This window comes from Ochotona curzoniae, unplaced genomic scaffold (genome assembly GCF_017591425.1).
Source record: "Ochotona curzoniae isolate NIBS_2020 unplaced genomic scaffold, NIBS_Ocur_1.0 contig_4105, whole genome shotgun sequence".
Classification (NCBI taxonomy): Eukaryota; Metazoa; Chordata; class Mammalia; order Lagomorpha; family Ochotonidae; genus Ochotona; species Ochotona curzoniae.
In genome coordinates this window covers 10,504,695-10,521,336 of record NW_024466129.1, presented here as the reverse complement: position 1 = coordinate 10,521,336, position 16,642 = coordinate 10,504,695, and the positions used below count along the sequence as shown (strand labels likewise).

At 57.2% G+C, this 16,642-nt stretch overlaps 1 protein-coding gene across 4 annotated transcripts; it reads right to left on the bottom strand.

The window, feature by feature from the left end:
- Positions 1 to 939: 939 nt before the first annotated feature.
- Positions 940 to 10,357, bottom strand: SHH (sonic hedgehog signaling molecule). 4 transcript variants are annotated; one of them, XM_040984239.1, is made up of 5 exons: positions 9,908 to 10,210; positions 4,542 to 4,803; positions 1,518 to 1,795; positions 1,195 to 1,463; positions 975 to 1,098 (listed from the first exon to the last, which is right to left on the bottom strand). In XM_040984239.1, exons 1-5 carry the CDS (start codon positions 10,205 to 10,207, stop codon positions 975 to 977), a joined length of 1,233 nt encoding a protein of 410 aa, XP_040840173.1. In that variant the 5' UTR covers positions 10,208 to 10,210. The 4 variants fall into 4 exon arrangements, with proteins under 4 accessions (XP_040840171.1, XP_040840173.1, XP_040840174.1 ...); XM_040984240.1 differs by having other exon boundaries at positions 975 to 1,105; positions 1,202 to 1,463; XM_040984238.1 differs by having other exon boundaries at positions 975 to 1,463; positions 1,515 to 1,795; positions 9,908 to 10,207.
- Positions 10,358 to 16,642: the final 6,285 nt, after the last annotated feature.

The window sequence follows — 16,642 nt, the reverse complement described above, 5'->3', positions numbered from 1 at the left end:
GGCTCCACCCTTGTGGGCTTATCACTATGTGCATGTCTAAAAATATTATTTTCTAATAAATTCTTTGACGTTAAAAATAACAGAGTTCTTCCAGTTTTTTTTTTAAAAAAAAGGTGTGTGTGCATGTGTGTGTGTGTGTGTGTGTGTGTGTAACAGTCTTGGCTTCCAACAATGCGGCCAGAATGGTGATGACAAAGCAAACACTAAACCATGTAGGCAGTACACGAGGCAGCTGTTACATTGGCAACTAGTTAAATTAAAATAATATATTTTTTTTTCATATTTTACACTATTTCGAAAATGAAATGTAATTCAGTTAAGCACTGATCTCTCAAGAAAATCTAATTTACAATTCTGTGTATAAAAATAGACTTTGTGGACCCCCACGGAGCACATCTGAGTTGACACTTGCTGAAAAGCAGGACCATGGCGAGGGAGGAGGAGGAGGAGGAGCAGTGGCGGGCAGAGAAATCTTGCTTTCCGACCGGAGGAGGGACGTGTAGAAAAATAGACTCTGAGCAGGATGCTTGGCCTCACAAAATAATCTTTCCCCCCTGTGAGTACAGTTCACATGATAATAATAAATTATCCAAGAAACAAATGTATTTAAGGCTCTTGAAGGTCCGGTTCATATTATTTAAAACATCTAGTCATACCAAACAAATAAATAGGCAGGAGAAGAGAAAAAAAAAATAAAACAATAATAACCAAAAAACAAAAAATTCAAAAAAATATATAAACTAAACACAACAGGAATCCCGGGGTCTCTGTTTCCTTATAGTCTACTTTGGACTGTCCTACTGTATCATTATTATTATTAATTATTATTATTATAATTCAAAGTCTCATTCCGTGCGCTCGTTCCACGTGTTCTTTCGCTTTATCTTGCCGTTGCTTCGCCCGCCCCTCCCCGCCCGCCCCGCCCATCCCGTCCTCCTGCCTCCCACCTCCCTCCCCGCCCGCGCCCCTGGGCTTCAGCTGGACGTGACCGCCATGCCGAGGGGGTGCAGCGCCTCGCTGTCCAACAGCCAGGTGCCTATTTGGTAGAGCAGCTGCGAGTACCAATGGATGCCCGCCGGGGCCGTGGCGCCCGGGGCGTCGCCCGCACCCGGGGCAGGCACGGGCATGGAGCCGCCGCCCCCGCCGTCGCCATCTCCGGTGCGGTCTGTGCGCGTGGGCGCCAGAGCGGCCAGCAGCGCGTGCGCCAGGCGGAAGGGCGCGAAGGCCCAGTGTGCCCAGCTGTGCTCCTCGATGACAGCGTAGCACGAGGCCAGCACCCGGTTGATGAGGATGGTGCCCTGGGCTGTGAGCGGCGCGTAAGCTCCCGTGGCCTCCTCGTGGAGCGTCACACTGCGCACGGAGGCTGGCAGCAGTCGGCGGTCCCCGTCACGTTCGACCATCACGTACACGCGCTGGCCAGGGCGCACCCGACTGGCGAAGAGCGCCCTGCGTTCTGGCGCGCCCTCCGGCGGCGGACGCCCCGCGCCCGACGGCACCTGGGGCTCCCCCGCCGCGGCCGAGTCGTTGTGCGGCGCGACAAAGAGCAGGTGCGCGGCGGTGAGCAGCAGCCGCTCGCGGGGCTCCAGCGTCTCGATCACGTAAAAGACCTTTTTGGCGCTGTCGTCGCGATCCAGGAAAGTGAGGAAGTCGCTGTACAGCAGCCGGCCCTGGTCGTCAGCCGCCAGCACGCGGTCCCCAGGACTCAGATCCTTCACCAGCTTGGTGCCACCCTGCTCCAGGTGCACAGAGGCGGAGCCCGGGAAGCAGCCGCCCGATTTGGCCGCCACTGAGTTCTCTGCGGGCGAGAAAGGAGAGGACAGGGTGTTGAGTTCTGAGATAGAGGCCCTTCCCGGGGAGGAATCTGGAGTGGGGGGTGGGCGCACGCTGGTGTCCACGGCGCTGGAAGCCCCCGATGCGCGTGGCTGTGGCGGGTGGAGTTTGCAGCTGCACTGGCGCAGACTCCCCTCCCCGAGTCCCATTGCCTGCGAGATAAAAATTCGGATGCAGGCGCATGAATGCCTCACCGGCTCTCTGATGGCGCTGGTGGTGACCGAGGTTAGCCGGTGGCGTCTCCTGAGAGAAGCCAGTTCCGCGCCTCCTCTAGCGCACTTCCTGCACCCCCACCCCCGGCTCGGCACACACGCCCCCCGGCCTCGCGGAGGATTCTGAAGGGTATTTGCTCTCCACTTGGATTTCCCAGGAAGCCTCCTTGAGCTCCCGCGGGCGCCGGGCTCACCGTCCTCCCCTCCCTCGCGCTGCCGGCGCTGCCGGCGCAGGGCGCGGCGCCTCCTGGTGCGCCCCGCGCCTCCCCGCCAGTCTTCCTGGCGAGGACCTCCCCTCCTCCCCGCAGTAGCACCCAGCCGGGGGCCTTGGGTGTCGGCTGTGGTTTTGAGGGGGCAGGAGTGAAAAATAGCTTGTAGTAGTTGTAGCAACTGGACAAACATTCATGCCGAGGTGTGAAAATCCGGGGCTTGTCCGGATTCTCTAATTAAAATCCAATAAAGGGCCCAGCATTGTCATTGTGATTTCTGGTATAAATACGAGATACTCTTGGAAGAGGAGACACTTCCAATCTTCTTTGCTCCACCTCCTCCCCCTAGCCCCCAGCCCACTCAGCTCGCTGGCCACCCCCTCCCTATTTGCTCAGGTGCGACCCCCACCCCGTGTGCAATTCACACACAGCCTCTCCAGAAGCCAGGCCTCACAAGCACTATTTGCACAGCCTGGCCTCTCTTCCAAGCACTCAAGATGTGTATTTGAATTTTAAATAGCCGGGCCTGCTCGGAGCGCTGGAAGCCCCGGTTCTCAAGGCTCCTTGACTACCATCTTTCTCGAGCCCTCTGTCGCTCTCGGAGGTTCGCTATCCCGGGGACAATAATGGAAGTTGGGGGCGGAGCGCAGGAAGCCGGGGAGGAGGGGGTGGGGAGGTCCCCGTCTTCTTTAGCATTCCAATCTCCGGGATCATGCTTTTTGCAAATAGAGGTTGCTAGAAAAAATCTTCCTGCTGGAATTACAGAAGGTTTTTAATCTTCTCATCAGTTTCTCCGGCATGAAGTGAGGGGCTGGCTGTGGCAGGCCCGCCGGAGCCCCCCGGAATGCGACCCGGGGCGCTGCCCAGCCCGAGTCGTCGAGTCACACGACCCTGCTTGACACGCACTGCGCCGCGCCCGGGCCGTGTGCGCCGAATGCCAATGAGCGGCTCTGCGAGCCCCGGGGTTCCACTGTGCTTTGCCAGGGCGAGGATCCTCCGGGCCGGATTACCGCTGCTCATTTGTGAAGAGACTCGAGGGACCCCGCCAGGGGGACCCCGCGGACGGGAGTGGGCTGGGAGGAGGCGGCGCGCACGTCCCGCCGGAGTGCGTCCAGGGAACTGGGGTGGCCTCCCTTTACCACCCCGAGACTGCAGGTTGGAACCGCAGGAGAAGGTTCCCGCCGCTGACCCCCCGCGAGGCGCGAGTGCCATCTCCCCTTCCCCGTTTCAGTGGCCGTTATCCCTGGGGCTGCAAACCCAACCCTCCTCAACGCGGTTCCCACACCTTAGCCTCCTGTCATTAGAAACACGGTTTTCTTTACCTACTGAATGTCTTAGTGTAAGCTCATCTATGCCGTGAAACCGGGGCAGGGGCAGGAGCTGGGCAGTGGATAGAGCGCATCCCAGACTGACTGTGAACCCTTTCGCTAACTGTGCTGCGAGATGGGGAAACTTCTATGAGTAGCGCCCGAGTCGAGGCATTTGCGCAGACGGACAATGTCAGCATTTCAGAGCTGTTCCTCCCTGGAACAGCGTGTGGCGTTGCAGGCTCAGGGAAGGCAGTCGCCCGCAGACCCGGACCAGCCTCTGCAGCTGCGCACCGCTGCACACGGCTCGCTTGTCTTTCCTGGTCTAGCCTCTGGCTCAGGGCATCCCAGCTGGGCTCCTAGTCAGAACGGGTGCTTCTGGGCCGGCGCGGCCTCCAGATGTTGAAAGTGGGAGCTACTGGGTTTATTACCTCCCACCAGGACTCTCCCCAAAGGCTTAGCCGGAGAGGTAAGTTAGTTTAGAATCCACAGGCGCCCAGCAGGGAGGAGAGGGCGCAGTAGGATGCAGCTTGCCAGGGTCTAAGCCTCCTGTCCTGGGGGTGGGGGTGGCGGTGGGGGGTGGTTGGCTAGGGGGATTGGTCCTTAAATTCTAAATGAGAGCAAAGAGCTAGACCAGACCTGGCTCAACCTGCAGCGGGGCAGCCGCTCGCCACACCTCCACCACCTGCTGTGGGGGCTCCGGAAATGGCAGTGTGTGTGTGTGTGTGTGTGTGTGGTGGGGGTGGGAGGGGTGCTCAGGAAGCCACAGGTCCCTAGTGTCTGGACCTGGGGAACCCTCCAAAGTAGGGACACTGACAGCAACCTAGTCTCCCCCGTGCCTCTGCCTCTGTGGCCCTTAATCTTCTCTTTCTTTGGAATCCAGGCCTGGGGTATGCATAAATGATCTTTAGGGCATACCTGGAGTTTGGGAGTGCAGGGTTGGTTTGGGTGGCAGGGAACAGCTGAGAGCCAGACTGGCTTACCTGCTTTCACGGAGCAGTGGATATGCGCTTTGGACTCATAGTAGACCCAGTCGAAGCCAGCTTCCACAGCCAGGCGGGCCAGCATGCCGTACTTGCTGCGGTCACGGTCGGACGTGGTGATGTCCACAGCACGACCCTCGTAGTGCAGTGACTCCTCGGAATGGTGACCATCCTCGTCCCAGCCCTCTGTCACCCGGAGCTTCACTCCTGGCCACTGATTCATCACTGAGATGGCCAGAGCGTTGAGTTTGTCCTTGCACCTCTGCAGAGAGAACAGAGGAACCCAACCCACAGACGAATTAGTACCAGTGACCCCTGCCACTCGTCCAGGCATCCTGGCTCAGGCAGCCCTGCCCAGTTGCAGTGGGCGATGGCTATTGGGAGAAGTGGGGATCAGAGCGGGAAGTGGCAGCAGGAAGAGGGGGCAGCTGGCATTTGCAGGAGAAGAGGTCCTTCTTGTTTCCAAATCGGAAGCAGTGGACACTCCTCCCAAGGCCTAAGAAACGAATGCTGTTTCCTTCAAAGATAGGAATTGCCCATTTTCAGACCCAGACCTCAGAGTCCTCCAAGGGCACCACTAGCAATGCCTGCTCATTCCCAGCCTGCTCCCCACTTGGGGCTCCCTCCCTTGGACACCTGTGTGAGCTACCCCTCAGCCCTTCTCCAGGGACTAAAACATCTCCCTCCTGCAAGGAGGCCAGAGGGAGGCCCCAGTGCAACTTTGCACAAAGAAAAGCGCACTGTGCACCTCAAGAATGGAAAGCTGGGCTTCATCTGGGGACCCTCCCTTCTCTAGCCGGTGCCTATCTGAAAAGGAAAGCCCAAGCTAAGAGAGGCAGGTGGGTGGGTGGCTAACAGCCTTGCCGAGGGGTGGGCGACAGCCACAGTGACAGGCACCAGGTGAGCTCTGGTCTCCAGAGCAGGCAGGCCCTGCAGGACAAACATTCTTTATCTGGACAGCCACATTCTTTTTTCTCGGTGGAACTTTTTCCTGCCTAGCTTTTCTGTGCTCTGATTGTGCTTGGTGTTTTCTTTAACCTGTTCCCTTCCTCCCCTCTCTTGTTTTCCTGGCCCCAGTGTAGAATGGTGTCCGGCAAGTTTGAAGAGGTGGAGAGGGAGGGGAGTGGGGGGGGGTGTGAGGGCGGGTGGGGGAGGGGAAACCTGAAAGGCACAGGATCAAATCAGGGTGAAATGAACCTTGGTTGGGATTGGGGGCGGGGGGGGGCTTGCTCATAAGTCCTGGGTCACTCTCAGATAAGAATGAATAAAAACCAGTGGAGCCAGGTGTGTGTGTATGTGTGTGTGTGTGTGTGTGTGTGTGTGTGTGTGTGTGTGTGTGTGTGAAGAGGAGTACTGGCTCACCACCTGGATGTTTAAAGGGTCCAGGAAGGAGAGGGGAGTTGGCAGGAGAGCTGGCCAGAGACAATGCTGCATGCCAGCCTAAGTGGAAGCAGGAGGGGCCGTCTGAAACGGATTTGTGCCTTGGGTAGGGTGCTCTGCGTGCGATGGGCTTATCTATTGGATGGGACCCTGGTTGCAGCAAGGGGAGGACTCTTACCAAGAGACAAGGGCAGAGAACTCTTGATGGGAGTGCTCCTGCCTGAGTTTGCAGAGACTGGGGCGCACAGTGCCACAGTGCGGCAGCAGTAAAACCCAGTACCTAGACGGTGGGTAGGGGTGGGGGCATGAGGCCCTGGCAACAGGTCAGTACTAGTAGATTTCAGGACCTGCCAGCTGTTTTCTTAAGGAAAAGTCGGAAGCGTAGAGTTTGGGTGAGGTCATCTTGTGTATTGAAAGCGTTTTACATGAAAATCAGTCACTCCACCAGAGTCAGTTCAGGGTGGGCTTCTGAAGCTGGGTGCGCGCAGGCGCACACCACCCAAACGTACCCATGCACACCCTTCTCGAGCCCCCTACGCCAGCCCGCTCCTTTCTTTAGCCCGAGCACAGACGACGCGACGCGTCAAGAAGCTGCCCATTCAGTAGCCCGAGGGAGGAGGGTGCGATCGGGAGGATCCAGGGTCCTCAGTACCCCGGGTGAACAGCCCTGGGCAGACATGGAGGACCTCAGGCAAAGAAACGCCAGCCAAGCCGGGCCAGGAGACTGGGGGGTGGCGGCGCTAGGACTGGCCCGGGAGTCGCCCTTGTAGTCCTCCTGTACCGGCGCACCCTCCCTCCCCTGGCACCACGCTCTGCGCAGCCTTGGCCTGTGGCTGCAGGATGCTCCCCCGCCCTGCCTGGGCGGGATCGCGGCTGGCCGAGTCGGGAAGCGCAGGCCAGTTATTAATTCATTGGGTCGTGTGCCGCGAATCAAGCCTGGCTCTGTGCACCCACCGTGAAGCTCCGCAGGGCTGCCGGGGCCTGGCTTTGTGTCGGCGGAGGCCAAATTGTTCCCCACGCCTGAGCGCCTGCCCGCCTCCCGATCCGCATCGCGACCGAGAGAGGGAGAGGAGGTGCCCCAACTTCCAAAGAGAGCTTCAGCCTTTACGAGCAACCTCTTTCCAGTCCCTCTTCCCTACAGGCCAGAGGTGGTGCTGGTGGAGAGGGCAGACGCCTCTCGCCGCCGCCGACGGAAGAACCCTGCCCCAACACGCGCCTTTCCCCAGCGGCTCCCGAAGCACGCGGGACAGCTACTCAAGGTGGCCTCTCAGATACAGCATCCCCCCACGCCCGCCCCAACCTCATCAGCTTTGAGATCCCGCCCCTGAGGCCCAGTCCCCAGGCACTGGCGACCTGCGCGGGAGAGTGTGTCTGTCTGCGCTTCCCCTCTCCCGAGTTAATATTAACCAGGAGTTCATGCGTTCCAGAACTGCTCTGAAAGTTCCACTGGGGACGAGCCTGCCATGGCTGAGGGACTTGGGTGGCGGTCACGTTAGAGAGCCACAGACCCAGGGAGGCCAGGTAGAGGAGGGGGAACGCGTACCTGGGCACAGGCTCCCGGTGGTTGTAGAAAGCGAGGGGTCAGCGGACAGGTGCCCCGAGGAGCCCGAGCGTGCTCTGGGCCTGGAAGGTGGCCCCGCTTGAGCCCTTCCCCCCCCCACCTGCTTGCTTCTCGCTACTCCATCCCCTCCCCCCCACCCCCCACCTTCACGCTTCAAATCCAGAGAATGAAGGACGGAGGGGTAAACCCAGGGGGACCTCTGTCTGTTGTGAGCTAGGGTTCCACGTTTTAGGGGGCAATTGTGGGGTGCGTGAAATAAACCCAACTTGGTTGTCCCCACCCCACCCCCACTTAGACGGTCATCCCCCCACCACCACCCTTGCTTTTGTGTGAGAAACGGGAATAGCCACTGCCAATGGGCGAAAAAGTATTTGTTTTCATTTTGTTCCTCTGAAGGAAGTTGACAGAAGGTCAGAAGTTCAAATGCTGCTAGTGCGCAAGCGGGTCTGGGCCCTGGGTCCTTGGCTAGGGCGGACTGCTGCGGGTGGGGGGCGGGGAGCGTTTCTAACTGGAGGATCTGGTTGGGGAGCCGAGGTCCGAGAGGTAGGGAAGGTGCCGATCCAGGAGTGGGGCGCGGCCCGGAGGAGCCAGCGCTGCACCCCAGTCCTCCAGCCGGCCTTCCCACCCCCCCACATCCGCGTCGCTCCACCCTTGCCAGTCCCCCCGCCCCCGCCGCCGGGGTAATTACGGCGACCGGAGCGCTGCTGTTAGCTCTCACGGTGCCCGCGCTTGGGCGCGTGGAGCTGCAGGGATTGGCGGCTCAAGCTCAGCCCAGTGCGCACTGAAAACCCTAGCCGCGGGATCGATAACCCAGGAGTAAGTGGAGCTGAAATGCGTCTGCCTCGATGCGCCGCTCTGCGCGCTCGCAGCTCTGCCTCTGCGCCGCAAGAATCCGGGCCCTGGACCCGGGCGCGGGCGCGAGGACCCCTCTCTCGCGCACAGATAAGGGCAGGCGCTGACCCAGCCGCTTTCCCTCGCCTCGCCTCCTTTCCAAGGGGACTCTTCTTCGCGGAAAGGAAGGGCGATCAGGAATAGGTGCCCTAGTACTCTTTCCAACCAAGTGCACGCGCCGGGCAACCTGTGCCCTGGTAGAGTTAATTGTGGCTTGCGCTGCTCTCTGGCATAGGCGCGCGTCTACACTCGCGGTCCAGATTTAAGGTGGCCGGGAGCAGAAGAGGAAGCAAGGGACCTTTCTCCACCAGCTCGGGCCAGGTGCCCCAGCTACTGAGTTCCTTTAGTTGGTCAACAAGCCAGGGTTTGGGTAGGAGAAGGGAGCACCCAGGATGGGGGGGAGGAGAGGGGACCAGGATGAGTTGCGCTTCTTGTCTTCCCTCCCGCACCCTCCCGGTGCACTTGCGCCCCACCAACATCTCTCCGCCAGCCTCTGCACGCACCTAGCCCTAAAGGTAGGACTTGAATATTTTAATAGGGCAATAAAAAGGATGTTGACCTATATTTGCAAGGAAACCCATTTCTGGCTTCAGTCATACGTGCACGGAGTTTTAGAAGTCTAGAATTGTTTGGGAGCCTGGCAGCCCAGAAGTCCCAAAGGAGCTGGGGGAGGAAGGAAGGAATTCATGTTTTGAATTCTCTTTTCCACCCCCACTAATATTTATTCGCCCCTAATTCTCATGCAAGCAGGTTGAAAACTGAAGTGATGCAACGCCAATAAGTTCTAAGTCCCTCCCCTAAGGTTCTCTGGGCTGGAGAGAATGAAAGAATATCCTTAAAGAAATATCAATATATTCACACTCTGATGGGCACAATTAGGGCCCGTGGAATGGCAGTGCGAGCTCTGTGATACAGCTGGGGACAAGCCCAGCCGGCTCTGGGTCCCCCGCTTTTGTCAGAGCGGCTTCCTGGCTTTTCCAGTTGCAGATTTTTCAGTGTGTGTGTGTGTGTGTGTGTGTGTGTGTGTGTGTGTGTGTGAGGGGATTGGGGGAGGGGGGTGGAGAGTGTATGGGATGGTGGAAAAGAAGCAGAGAAACCAGCAGGCGCTGAGCTCCAGTGCTCAAGGCCAGGTTTGCATAAGACCTAAAGGCCACTCTCTGGAAGAGATTCTTGGTCCTCAGGTCTACTTCCAACTTGAAAATGGTAGACACCCCCAAAGTAAAGGTGTCCCCAAGTTACAAGCCAAGCGTAGAGGCAGGTTAAGGAAAGCTAATCAAATCAGGACCATCCTGGACCACATCTCCTTCACTCCCCCCGACCCCCAGTGTAAACTTCTCCAGCGGGACCCCCTACCCTCCTTTCCCCTGCAGGAAGAGGAAGAGATAGATGCTAGGCTGGCAGGGGCTGGGGGAGACATGAGACACAACTGCTCTCCTAGCTGCCTAATAAGCAAACAGTAAGTCTGGAACTGCCAGGTAATACGTAGCCGCCCCCCCTTCCCACCGCATCTCACCCCCCCAGCGCCGGGCTCTACCTGAGTCATTAGCCTGTCTGCTCCCGTGTTCTCCTCATCCTTAAATATGATGTCGGGGTTGTAATTGGGGGTGAGTTCCTTAAATCGCTCAGAGTTTCTTGAGATCTTCCCTTCATATCTTCCGCTGGCCCCTAGGGTCTTCTCGGCCACGTTGGGGATAAACTGCTTGTAGGCTAAAGGGGTCAGCTTTTTGGGATGCCGTCTCTTTCCAAATCCCCTGCCCGGTCCGCACGCCAGTGCCGAGCCCACGAGCAGCGAGGAGAGCAGAGCCAGCAGCAGACACCTCACCAGCAGCAGCATCTCGTCCAGGGAACCCGATGACTCCAAAGCTCTCCCCGCGTGGGGCTGTGTGCGAGTGCGCGCCGGGGTGTGCGTGTGCGCTCTGTCTCTTGCGCTCTCGCTTCCAGGCTCTCCTCTGGCTGGCTTGCTTGCTGGCTGGCTCGCTGGCTGCTTCGCTCTTTCTCTTCCTATATAACCTTGCCCGTCGCTGCCACGGGGGACTCTTCACGGATCCCCACCCAGACAGGGGCTCCAATGGCAGGCTGCCGGTCGCTGATAACGGAACACATCGGAGTTGGGTCTCTAGACAGCAATCAAAAGACAAAAAGAGTCTGATTTCTAAATGGTAGCAAGCCTAGAGAGCTTCTGCACGCAGCAGCCTTTAGCACAATATTATAGCTGGCAGGCGCGCATCTGATTGGCCGAAGCTGCACAAGCTCGTCTTCTGATGTTAACCCTGCAGAAGACTACATTTTTTGTTGTTGTTGTTGTTGTTGCTAGTGCTGCTGGGTTTTCGCCTGAAGGCTTCCAGTTAGAACACAAAATCTCTGCTGAGATGAGGTAGGCAGGAGGGAGGAGGTTTAACTCACAGGATAACATCAGTTATCGCCTGCTTTGGGCTATGTCTGAGTTCCCCCCTTTACTTTCTCCATAATGGTAGGTGCTTCGATCAGAACCAACTTAAGTTTTTTAGACAGTCCAGAACCCCTTCTCCACATTCTCCACACTCGAGCCTCCAGAGCTGCAGTCATCCAACAATTTTTCCAATGTGTGGAGGGGCAAAGCTGACCAGATAGATTCAAAACAATTTTTTTCCCCCTAGAGATTTTTTATTCTGTAAGACTGGGTCTTTCTCTCTCCTTGCACTTGGAAGGAAGAGGACACTGCAGCCTCTCTCCTTTCCTGGAGCCTTGGAAGGAGGGTGGCTGGGAGTGACCACAACTTAGAACACCATTGTGGCAAACACTTGCAGCACCTTAGGGAGACTGGAGAATGCTCCCGTGCTTGAATGAGTGCATTAGCTTGAAGGCCTCTGCAGACTGGATGGAGGTATCCTCAAGGGGGGGCAGGTCCAGAGCCAGCCGAGGGGCCACTATGTGGCATGTGCCTGGCTATGTGGCATGCAGAGCAGGGAGAGTGTGTGCAAGATGGGTGGAGTCCATTGTGCCCGGGGGCAGCAGCAAGTGGGCAAGGCTGCGCGCACACACACACACACACACACCTCAGCCATGATCCATTGATCAGAGCAAAGTGCAGGACAGAGACTAGTAGACTGTGGGAGCTAGGCTCCCTGTCGCAGCCTGAGGAGCTGGACTCTGCAGGAATACGAGCTGGTCAGAGCTTAGGCACGGCAGCCTGAGGCGGATTGTTCTGTGCACCTGTATGTGTGTTTGGGGGGGGGGATGCCAATGTTCTAGTAAAAGTGTGTGGGGAAGAATTTTGGAACGAGCAGCCAGAGGTGAGCTGATTTTGAGTGCCCAAGAAAGAACCTCTTGTTTCTTTCTAGAAAAAAAAAATCTCAAAAAGTTCTCATTGAACCAGAAAAACAAAATGTGAAGCTTCCTCTTTTTAGGAGAGCCCCTCCCCATCCCACTCATATATACAATAATTCTTCCAGAATGGTCCAAGGGAGGGATGGTTTATTCATGTGGAATGGAGGTACTGATCCTGAGGAATAAGCAGATCCTGTGAATGTTGCCCTGTGCAGTTAAAGGTTCTCCCTTGACCCCTAGCCCAGGGTTGTGTGCAGGCTAGCGGAGGGGGGTGGGGAGCGGCGCAGGAACAGAGGTGGGGGGGGGGGCGGCGCCAGGGGCGAAGCCCAGTCTGAGTCCCTTTAACAATGGGACATTTCTTGCAGGTCTCCCTGCAGATAAACTTTCTTGTTTCTACATCCTGTCTCCTCTGTCCTTCCTTCCAGTGGGGGTGGGGTGGGGGGAGCTGTAGAGAAGGCGCTGCACACCTAAGGAGACACATATGACAAGAAACATGTATGGTGGATAAGAGAAAGCATGTTGAGGGGGCAGCCTTTGTCCCGTCTTCAAGGCTGACCCAAGCTTATCACGTCCCACTTGGACTGGTCTACCACAAACCCCTGGGGCCCGAAGTGGCAGAGCAACCCCCTCCTGCACTCTGGCAGGCAGCCAGGGTCTCCTTGAACCCAGGCTGCGGAGCTCTGGGGACAAACCGGACCCAGCGATTTTCCAGGCCCTATGCCCCGCGGCGGCTGGGTTGTGCGCTCCCAGGAAAAACAGGAGAAAGGACCCACGCTCCTCTACCTAAGCAGGGCCGACCTGCTGGCTGGAGCTACCTGTGTAAGCCGCAGACACCGTGTCGTGTCGCTGCCGGTGCTGGGCTCTCCAGGCACCCCGGTAGGGCACTCCCTCTGGCCCCTCTGCCTGGGCATCTCGTTGGGCCTCGCTCTCCCTTCCTTTCCGTTTCCCACCCTCTTGCTCCATCCCTCACAAATACAGGCAGAAGGGCCTAAGCGCCTGGTCGTGACCCTTGTGGAAGACCCCGCGACCATTGCCACCATCAGATCACCACTGCGCCGGGGAGGCGCGCGCCCCGACCAGCGACACCCGCACCTGCAGACGGCGCGTCTCCGCGTCGTGCAAGGTAGGCGGGCTGTGCTTTGGAAGGAAAGAAAGGGAAGAAAAGAAGCCTTCCGTTGCATAGAGCTTCTGATGGACACAGCTGGACTTGGGACCGCCTGCAGGCACGGTCAGCTCCTCCGAACCAGCAAGGACCCGGGCTGGGGGAGCCCTGGTGCGCAACGCGCTGCAAGGATTCGCAAGCGGGTCAGGACTCCCCCGAGGGACAGCGGGGTGGCAGGTCTCTTCCCGTTCCGTTCCTTCGCCTGACCAGCTCTGGACACTTGGAGTGCTGGATAGTCTCTTGCCTTCCCTGGGTCCTGCTAGGAAACAAAGATGCCTGATCCCTGCCGTAGACTAGAGAGATTTTCTGCGATTTTTCAAAGCAGTCACAACTTACATTTATTGTTGATTTTGAAACCAGTGTACAGGGTCAGTGAGGCCTCTGTGCCCCCCCCCCCCATCTCCTTCCTGGGCCTTCCGTTCCCCCCTCCCCCTTTGCACTTGCACACACCAGTCGCAGATGCCTTCCACCTCCAGACACCAGATGGCTCCCTCTCTTTGCCTTTCTTTCCCCCTCTGGTCGGTTGGGGCCCCTCCCTGTGCCAGTCAGAGGTTCCAGTCCCCAGCCTCTGCCAGACAGGCCCAGGTAGCCCAGATACCCTCAAGATCCATTTCTAACTTGTCTGCACCCTATCCTTTTATCGTTGGTCATTGCCTTGTGCCCTCCTCCCACTTAGCAGCCGTGCTCATTACAGGGGGGCTTCCTCTGTCTTCTGCCCCCAGCCCCCCAGGAGGCGCTTTTCTGGGCTCTGTGCCCCCCACTTCAGACCCCCCGCCGCTAGATGGCCTCCTCACTCTGCCTTCAGGCCCCTGCCTGACTGGTTTGGGGAATTCCCACAGTCCCTCCTTGAAGGGTCCCGGCAGCAGGCTGACTTCCATAATTGTTCCTCTGTGCTCCTGTGGCTGGCTTCTGCCCTCCTGTTGTGGACCCGTGGGTCCTGCAGCAACCTACCGTGCTGGGTGCCCCACCCAAGCCCTTGCTTGACAGGCTCCTCTAGCCTGTGTCCCAACACCCAACCCCTGGGGTCTGGTTCTAATGTTACACCTTCTTTCGGTTGCATTCTTCCTCATGAACATCCTACACCAATTCTTTTCGACTTTGTTCCAATCCTGGCAAATAGGATTTGTGCTGTACGGTGCCTAGCTGTGGTTATGAGCCTAGGTTTGGGTGTAGGGGATGCTCCTCCTTAGCGCTGTTCTCCTAACCCCATGGTCCTTCCCTGGTCTCTAAGCCTGTAGGAGGTGAGCTGGCCCAGGCGGGTTTTGTGGCTGACCCAGAAGCCTGGGAGCACCCTGCAGGCCATTGACCATGCGGGTGGATGGCACAACCCCTGTGGAATGGCTTTGGGCTTGCTCAACTCCCCATGTTCATATCCAACTGCACTCACTCCAGCTGGGAGGCAGTGAATGTGGCCAGCAGGAGGCGCTGGCTCTAGGGTCCTATCTAGTGGGCTGTACAACTTGTCCTGGCTCAGCAGAGTGGAGGACTCTGGGCAACTTCGCACTCCCTGGCTCCCTCAGCTGGGTTAGACTCTGGATTCTTCCTGGTTTCTGGGACCCTTGCAAACAGCGGTGCCAGTAGTGCAGCTGCTTGGCTCACCAAGTCCTCTTGAAAAAGGCTGATACTCTGGGGGTTGTGCTTGCTCCAGGTCCTTGCTCTAGGAGGGTGGACCTTTCAGTTTGTTTTCCTCCACTTGCCCTGTGATAGCAATGATGACTTTCAAACCGGGGGTGCTGAGAATCAAGGTTGTAGAGTCGAGGTGTTGGCCTGCAGCTCTCAGGAAGCTGGGATGGTCCCGGAGCAGCAAATGGAAGGTGGAACTGAGTTGTGTGTGTGGCAGGTGGTCATCCCCTGGTGTGAATACGCTAACTGAGCACTCAGCCTGAGCTGCACTGTTGTGTGATTTTTCCCCTCACACCAACTGGCTGGACTCCCTCCAGCTTCATTCTCATCTGGAAATATGTCTTCTTAGGCCTCAGCGATGCTTCAGGCATGTGGCTCCTTAGGATGGTTTCAGGGACACTTCAAGTTATATTTATCAGTTGGAAAGGGAATCCCCACATGGGGCAGATGTCCTTGCGCCTGGGGAAGCAGGATTGGATGGGACCCCAAACCCCACTCTTCTGATCCTAAGTGTGCATGCTGTTCCTTGCACCACAGCTACCTTGGAACTCCACCAGGAAACTATCATGCCTCCAATCTTTGAACCTAGTTAAGATGCAGATGCCCCTGGGAAAGTTAATACATTAAACCCTGTGCACATTAGAGTCACCTGGGGAGCTTTTGAAGCAAGAAGCCAAGAAACAGTGCCTGGGCCTCACTCCTGAATGATCACGTCAGAATTTCTGCTTTGCTGGTTTCCCTGTGGGAATCCCCCACACCCGGGGGTCGGGATGGGGTGGGGGTAGTTTGGGAGAAACCTTTGGCCTCAGGTTTCCAGCTGGGTCCCAGATCTGGATGGATGACTTGTTCAAGTCGGATGTGCTCTTGTGTCTGGGGACCCTTGCCTCCTCCAGGCCTGGAAGGGAGCTGCTCCCAGAACAGGTGCAAGGTTTGTTGTGTGCGTGCATAAGTGTGTGTATGTGTTTTTGTGTGTGGTTCTTTCTGGGGTGCAGGTGTTGGAAGATGGGTAGGATGTGTGGATGTAAGAGGGATGTATCTGTGTGAAAGTTGTGCTCATGTGTCGCCAGGAGATACCTAGCCAGAGTCAGGGGGTCCATGGGCCATGAAGACACACACAGGCTTGCCCGGGTACGACAGGGAGTGATTCACAGTGGTGGACCACCTGGAGTAGGGAGCTCCCGGCTCTGCATGCCACTCAGGGGTTTTTTCTTGAGGAAAATGGAAGACTCAGAGCCCATTTGTCATTGCCTCCTCCAGCCACCTTCTGTTGCGAGAGCTTTTTGCAGGAAGGAGGTGACAGTGACCCTCTGGCAGTGGCAGAGCATGACATAATCTGGGCAACTTCTGTTCAGAGGTCTTCCCCAAGAGGCAAAGGGAACCATTGGTGATACGCAGAAACCCAAAAGCCATTTGCTCACTGGAACCGAATCCACATGGAGAGTAATCAGACCGGGTGAGACACGGGTTCTGTAAGTCCTGCTGAGCCCCAGCATTGCCCGGCCCTTCAGTGCTGTCCCTTTGGACCCAGAAGCTGTCACCACTTCACCTAAGAGGAGCTGCTCTTCTGTTGCAGGCACAAGGAAGAGTCCAGAGGGCCTTCAGGGCTGGATTCTGTAGAAAGGCTAGCACTACCTGTAGTGTCAGGGACGACTCAGAAGCATGCCTGGGTGTGGCTCTGCTATCTGTGACTCAGGAGATTGACAGGGTCTTGGCCTAACCCCTTCCCACCAAGGCAGGAGCTCTTGGGCCAGGCATTTGAGTGTTCAGGGTTACAATCCCTTTGTAGCCTTAATGCTATGAGTCTGTGACCTTGATCTCAGATGAACCAATGAAACTCAGGAGGCAGCTTCTGTCCAGAGTGGAGGACGCTGGCCTTCAGACATTGCCAGCTGCCTCCAGCCCTGTGCACAAGAGAGATGCTACAGGTGTCCACCCTGCTCCCCTCCCCCAGCCCTGTGCTGCGACATCCTTCAGAACACAAACCAAATTCCACATTCCATGAGAACAGCCTCTTTCCTAGAGCCAACTTGCCGCTCTGGTCTTTGGGCTCTGTTGCTCATGGTGTTACTGGCAGCTTGGACAGGAGTCATGAGATGGGGTCAGGGACCTGCTTGGCCAGCCCCCCTGGGATAGTTGGACCCGGGCAATGTGAAGGGTACCATGGCCCTCCATGTCCCC